Source organism: Coffea arabica, chromosome 8e (genome assembly GCF_036785885.1).
Source record: "Coffea arabica cultivar ET-39 chromosome 8e, Coffea Arabica ET-39 HiFi, whole genome shotgun sequence".
Classification (NCBI taxonomy): domain Eukaryota; kingdom Viridiplantae; phylum Streptophyta; class Magnoliopsida; order Gentianales; family Rubiaceae; genus Coffea; species Coffea arabica.
In genome coordinates this window covers 7,208,731-7,216,164 of record NC_092324.1, presented here as the reverse complement: position 1 = coordinate 7,216,164, position 7,434 = coordinate 7,208,731, and the positions used below count along the sequence as shown (strand labels likewise).

The 7,434-nt window shown below is 35.4% G+C and overlaps 1 protein-coding gene across 1 annotated transcript; it reads right to left on the bottom strand.

The window, feature by feature from the left end:
* Positions 1–3,754: 3,754 nt before the first annotated feature.
* On the bottom strand, positions 3,755–6,927 carry LOC140012635 (uncharacterized). The gene is made up of 5 exons (XM_072060910.1): positions 6,396–6,927; positions 5,992–6,180; positions 5,459–5,569; positions 4,468–4,946; positions 3,755–4,366 (listed from the first exon to the last, which is right to left on the bottom strand). The coding sequence occupies exons 1-5, from the start codon at positions 6,925–6,927 to the stop codon at positions 3,755–3,757; spliced, it is 1,923 nt and encodes a 640-aa protein (XP_071917011.1).
* Between the last annotated feature and the right edge of the window lie 507 nt (positions 6,928–7,434).

Genomic DNA, 7,434 nt, shown 5'->3' with positions numbered 1-7,434 from the left:
ACTACTTTGAGTGTATATCATTTTGAGTACCTAGAACACTATTTCTGCACTATCTTAACATATGAACTCCATGAGTAGTCTTGAATGAATAATTGTTAGAAATAGTGGGGGTATGTAATTACATGATTACATTCTTCAATTGAGTGCATGACTATGACACGTTGAAGAATAGTGGTATCAAGATGTATGTATATAAAAAAAAAAACTGCAATTATGAGGGTTCAAGTTATATTTAAATAGTGGGGGTTTAAAATTCTCTAGTTTTGTCTTGAATTCATATGATATTAGTCAAGCTTAAGGTTTGCATTTTCACAAGCAATAAATGGTATTGACAATACATGAAGAAAAGATTATACTGTCACCAAGGAAAAATTATATACGTGGATAATAGCTTTGGTGGCTTGAAGTTGTGAAATATAAAGTTATTAGCCATATAATTCTATTCTCTTGACTTGTATTTTGTTAAAATTGTGAATATGAACTTTTGAGTTGAAAATGTGATATTGTACATTGAAAAATATGTATTCGAGTCAAAGGCCATCAATTTGCAGGCAACCAACAATTTTTTTTATTTCATGTTGTTTGCTATGTGGCTGTCTTTGCATTTAATGAAAATTGGAATACTTAATTTCCTTGCCAAGCATGACTATAGTAAGACTATGCTTGGATGGAAACGCGGACAGTGGATGTTGACTAAGCTGGTAGCTATGAATTTTGAAACTCTTGAGATTTTTCATTATAAGGCTTGCATTACTTGCAAGTTGAATTTTGAAATTAAAACATAATAGTGCATTGACTATTATATTTTTTGAATTTTCTTAATCTCTAATTTGAGTTGTGCAGATTAAAAAGTGAGGCGTGATTTGGATAGATTTGAATTACTTATGAAGTTTTCTTGCAAAAGAAAATTCATTGAGGACTATGAGAGTGGCGGGTTACTAGATTACTAGCCACTGAGAAGATTACAGAAATGATGGAAATTAATGTGGCTTTGCTTGATGTGAGCAAATATATGCCCATTCTATTTGCTCAATTTGTGAGTATAACATAATTATTGTTTTTTGAATCTATTCTAACTTTATTTTGAGTAGTGTAGACGAGCATTCACTGAAAAATATGACATGAGGTGAAGGTACTTGAAATATTTTTTGATATTTTTGCAAAAGTAAAAATAATCATGGAGTTTTTTGAGAATGCCTTCTAGTGCATCACTAGACTACTGGCCATAGAAAAAATTAAAAAAATTACTTATGAGTAAATATACGCCTACACTATTTGGCAAAAATATATGGATGAGAAATTTCTCATCGAAGATTGGTTCCATGTATTTGGACCACTAAGCGATTATTTGAAAAAATTCGAGAATATCATATCTTTGTTATTTTATTTGTGTTGAAAAAATAAATCTCAAGCTTGAGTCAAGGATATGATACACATCGAGAGGGATAAGACAAAAGTCTAATATATGTTAAAAATCACCTATGAGGATACAACCACCTAGGGACTGGAGATCCCAAGAACTAGGTCAGAGACAAACGAATTATAGAGTGATTTGGTTGATTAATATGCACTACTTTGATTATATTGGCTATCCCTATGATGTAAGTGCATTTGTGATCCTATGACGATAAGTGAGGTTGGGATTTTTATTCCCTTAATGAGTTCTATAGCCCTTATGGGTGGGATGTCTAAGTCATAGGAGCATCCTTGATAGACTCACCTATATGAGTGTGGAAGTAGAGCCGCTTCCTATGAGAATTTGGGCTGGTTCTTTAGAGCACTCATGAAAACCGGGATAAAGCACAAGGCCATAAATGTGCTGGCTTATGAAACCTATTTTAGAACACTGAAAGGTTCATGTGTGTGATACGATTTCACGTGCCTTCAAATAGTCATCGTTTAAAGGCTACGTCCACTTTGACTCTAGCACGGGAATTGTTGAGCACTAAGTGAAGGTTTAAAGGCATTGCCACCTTCATTATGCATGAATTTTTAATCTTTGCCCTATTAAGTGTTAAGTTTTGAATATTATATTTTTTTATTAAAATAAGTGGGGGATTGTTGGATATTTTAATAAAAAATATCACATATTTATTTTGAATTCAAATAAAATAAATTACAAATTCTTTAAATAAATTTTCAGTTACAAATTGAAACATTTAAATGTGTAACTTATGGGATTTATGCCTTGCTTTTTAACTTATGTAATGATTAGGTTTTATGAAATCATTTAGTAATTTTTTCCGTTATACAATGAATCTAGACTTTTCAATTTGTAACTGAAATATGAGGTGTTAATTCCTATTAATGTTGGTATTTTAATATTCCAAATTTCTTAGCCTATATATAAGGCATCTATCAACCAAACCAAATATATAATTTGCTCTCTATACTACCTTCTATTTTTCCTCCACTACTATAAGAGTTTATAGGGCAAAGAACAGTGTTAGTGTGAGGTTTCTGTCTTGCTCCAATAGTGTAGATTGGAGTAGACTACAATGTATCCTGGAGTAGATTGGCTGGGCTGTTGTATCTTGGAGGCGACGTGTTGAGACCTACTACACCGGAGGATACTTCGTAGGGGCGCGAATCGTCTTAAAGAGAGCGACTTGGTCCGCGCCTCAACCCATGCCAAATTAACATTTTTATGGTACAAATTATTTGCATTTTTAATGCAATATTGAGGTATGAATTTTGGTTAATTTATTTGTTAAAATTTATTAGAGAAATTATTATTACTTATATGATTTATTTTGGTCTAGAACCAACAGAATCAAATTTCATATCCTTGTTTCTAAATTACAAGTTTGAAGGTTATTTTATGCGCGCTTATGCAAATTGTTATTGTTTTCAGATCCTGGCTATGCTGGTGCAATATCTCTAAAGGCATGCACTCTCTTTAGTTACAGTTGCAATTCTTTCTACTTTTTTTTTCCTAGTTCGACCGGTCAGATTTAATATGTTCCATACTCCAACTAAATAAGGGCCGGGCACTCTCTTTAGTGATTTTGACAAGTGTACTCTTTCCATTATTGTTTGGGAAAGGAAGAAGAAAGAAATACTCCCTCCGTCCCACTTTGATAGTCTTGTTTTCCTTTGTCGTTTGTCCCAAATTGTAGTCCACTTTCCCATTAAGAAATGTAGTAATCTTTCAAATTGTCTAAAATACCCTTATTAAATATCTTGTTATTAATACATTGTTATTAAATACTAACCCACTACATTGAATACATTGAACTTTTCCAATACTAACCCATTAGCTGTAACTGATATTAATTGGCACTCTTCGTGATTAGCATAAGGGTATTTTAGGAAATTATTAATCTAAATTTATGTTTCCAACCAAATTAATTACACTTTCTTAATTTGTGTGAAAAAAAAACTAAGACTAACAAAACGGGACGGAGGGAGTAAAAAATGTGGGCCAAGAGTTGGTTAGTTATCTTGTGCTTTCATTGAGATGTTGAAAGTCTAACCCAATTTCAGTACCAAGAAAAAGTGCAGCATTTAGTTCGTGTATCATTTTATCTCTCAGAGCCCGACGAACCTTTAATCATTTAACTTGAGTTGATCAAAGCAGTGGTTTGCAACGTAATTCTGAGTTTGGAGGGCTTAATTGAGACGTAATCACTTTCTATGGAGTGCCAAATCAAAATTCTCCTAAATAAATAGATGGCAAGCAAAAGTTTTTTTACAAACTTGCTCAAATCTTTTCAGTCTGCACGAAATTAACATGAATAAACAAGTGCAGTGCTTAAGATTCTTGCCCTCTATAAGAAAGTGAATAACGAATCAGATAATACATATAGTCGAATATCACATATGATGTTTCCAGGAGCACAAGGGCCACCATACCAAATATAAAGAAGAGCAGCACGAGGGGTCTGAAGTTGGTAATCACGACTTTCAGCACTATTAATGCTTGGCAACATGCTGTGATTGTGAAGCCCGCGGAGTAGAAGATGGAAATAACGTCGAGCACATAGTAGAAGGGCAGGGAAACATAAAAATCCTCAGTTTCAAATCGCATAAAGATAATCACAAGCAGAGTTCCCATGGTGAACAGAGAGGAGAACAGCCCTCCAGCTAAGTAGTACATCAACAAGCTGAATTCCCAGTGCCGCTTCTTAAGAAAAATGGGCTCTCCACTCTCTTGATCGAAACCTCCAGGTACAGTAAAAATTGCAGCAAAGTTTATGGTACCAATGAGGACAGACACAATCAACACAGTGTTGGCCAGTTCTCTCACAGTTTTCTCAGCCTTTTCGCGTACACTTGCATGGTTCGTCTCGAATACTTGTTCTGCTGTCTTCCCCTCAGAATTTTGTAGTTGCCAGAGATATGGATAACAGTCATACTGCACTCGCTGTGGAGACAAAGCTCTATTATAAGTTGCTAATGGTCCTGAGGAGAAAATTAAACAATATACAACAGGCAATGCAATATTGGTAAATTTTAATTTGTTACCTTAAACCAGAGGACATCCCACATCATTTGGTGCATAAATCCATGGGGGGTGCTGGGAGGGGATCCCAGGCTTGCTGCGAGATGTATAATGCTATTTCCTTTATAATCAATAGCACTTAGCATCCTATCCTTGTGAATGCCACTAGTCATCAAGTAGTCGTACAATAACCATTTTTTCTCCTCCACTGCAATTTGCAGTATATTCCTTCCTTTCTCATCGACGGTACACACAGCTTCAGGGTAGACACTCAGGATTTCCTGAGCTACCTCAATGATGCCAAGTCTCGTTGTTTGTATTAGTGGATCTGGCATCCTATTTTTCTGTTCTGATGATATCCCAAACTGGCTGCCTTCAAGATCTTTGTCCTCTGTATGCACATAGTGGCTCCAATATTCTCTTCTGATTAACCTTTGTGCAAGCATTAGTGCAACTGCATGTCTTTGCTTTGCATCATCAATTTCTTTAAGCAAAGGATTACCTAGAGGGCAAATACATCAAATTGGATAAACCATTAATGAATAACTCCAATGTGCGCAGATTTGGTCAGGGAGATGCAGAAATAGTACTTCAAGATCCATTACATGTCCTAGGCTTTTTGTTCTTCTTAGCATCTGTTATTTTGGCACAAATCTTCTTGGTTCTTAAGAAGAAATACTTTGAGGAAGTTCAATTGGCAGTAATGAATTTCTAGACTTGCGATTGCTTGTTTATACTTTTTTCTACAACATGCCGATGAATAAAAGATGTGTGAAGTAAAAGGAAATTGAAGACAGCACGCAGGCCTAGCTGAATTGCACTTGAAAACAAAATTCTTACGTTGTTTAGGCATGAAAAAGAAACAAATTTACTCAAAGGAATAAGAGGTTCTTGTAACAACGAAGCTAGGCTAGACAAGACTATGCTTCAACTCTCAAAAAAAGAATTTGGGGAAACAAAATTTTATCAACATATTCTATCATCACTAGCATGAGAGCATATGGAGTAGATTACCCAAGATAAACTTGACAAAGCGAGATCTGTTCAATTTATGAATGGAAGCTGAATTGCTTGGTTCTTCAGCAATATGGACAGGTCGCAATTCCTTGTACAAGACTGGAATACCTGCCAGCAGCACAATGAACTGATAATATCACTCTTTCAAAATTCTGAGTGCATTTTAAGCCTGCTTCCTAGAAAAAAAAAACCAGATGGCAGATAAAATGGTAGTTCAAATTGCATCTCCAAAGATCCCACAACCATTAAACACTAAATTGGATGATTTTTAACAAGGTTTCCAGGCTAAGCACAAAAGCATGTCCCCAGGACATACTACACTAACAATTAGTTGCAAACTTTTGTCTCCCAGTGTCGGAGGGAATAATCATATGCTTGGTAAGATCTTGATGGATTTCAAAACCATATCACATTCAACCGAATGATTATTGTCAATTTGCCTAATCAACTTGACGGGTAGGATACTTAAGTACTTAAAGAAATTTGAATGTCTCTTAAGACTGGGAAAAGTCTTATGTTGCAACACTTACAAGAATAGATTATAGGTCGGAGTATATGCAGAGGAATGAGGGACTTCCTCCCAAGATCTTTGAGCGTAAATGCAGAACCACTCCGGAAGGACTCTGGTTTTGCAGCCAAAATATGTAAAGCAGTTTTTCCTTTTTCATTACGTTTGCCAGCAAGATCAGGATACGACTCCAATATGCCAATTGCCAAACCTGCTGATACAGTAGAGTGAAACATGTAGGAAGCAGTAAACTTGAAAAGGACTAACATATAATGCAACAACATCCCACATCATATTCGACCAGCATAGACCTAGACAAAAGATAAGATAGCATAATCTGATAAACTGAACAAACATTCGAATTCAGCCAAAAACTTGACTGCTTTTGCAGAGGCAATCAAAATTTTACTCGATAGAGAAGCTTACTGTAACATTCTCCAATTACAGCAGCATGAAGGATTGTGCATCCGTCATTCCTCCTCATCATACAATCACTAATATGCCATCCGTCATTCCTCCTCATCATACAATCACCGATATGCTTTTCCAGGAGTGAGAAAACTTCCTTTTTCCCACATGCCGCAGCCACAAAAAGAGGGGTTTCACCCAGTTTGTTGCTCTCAGACACTAAATCGTTTTCTGTCCTTAACATGATCTCTGCAACATCCTTGTGGCCAAATCTTGCAGCTTCATGCAATGCAGTGTCGCCATTGACATTCTTTGCCTTCAGAGTTTCACTAGTCACAAGACCATCTTGGAGAAGTAATTCGAAGGCAGCCGCATTTCCGTGAATGGCCAGAAAATGGAGAACAGTATCACCACATTTAACAAGTGGTTTCACACTTTCTTCCTTCCAGAAACTGCGAAAGTTTTCTACTGACCGTCTTTTCCCCTCTAAGACTGCTCTAAAAGCAGCAGATCGATTGCTGCGATCATCGTTGATTCTTGAGCTTGCCATTTTGGATAGGTATAAAAAAAATTTCTTCTAGATTATTATGAGAGCGCTATATCAAGTAATCATCCATATATGTAGGCCCAAAAAATATTTTACAATGTAATAAGCCTCTCAGATCAAATATAAGCCACAAGACTTTCTTGACTATATATGAATGAGCAAAAGAAGAAAAAGACAAAATAAATCCCGAAACCCGAAAACATAATAGAAGAAACGGAACTCGGAGGTTTTTCTTACTAACACTCTAAATCTTTTCTCTCTCTTACATCGATAGATAAAAAATTATAGTCTTTATATAAACTAGCAAGTGTCAAAATCCTATTGGGATTCAAACTACCAAAACATACTAATAACAGGAAATCACAACTAAACAACAAAATAAGTAGTTTTCTAAATAAATAAATAAATCCTAAAAACACTTGATTTAATAATCCTACATTGCCTACTTTAAATCAATGTCTTCAAGCATCTTTTTTAACTTAAGAACCGCTCCACCTTCAGTGGTTTTGT

Bases quoted from the DNA above. Each gene is read 5' to 3' on its own strand.
- LOC140012635 (XM_072060910.1), bottom strand. From the start codon at position 6,927: ATGGCAAGCTCAAGAATCAACGATGATCGCAGCAATCGATCTGCTGCT. The intron at 6,181-6,395 runs GTAAGCTTCTCT...CTGTATCAGCAG, and splicing joins TGTAATTGGAGAATGTTACA to GTTTGGCAATTGGCATATTG. The intron at 5,570-5,991 runs GTAAGTGTTGCA...TGCTGCTGGCAG, and splicing joins CCGACCTATAATCTATTCTT to GTATTCCAGTCTTGTACAAG.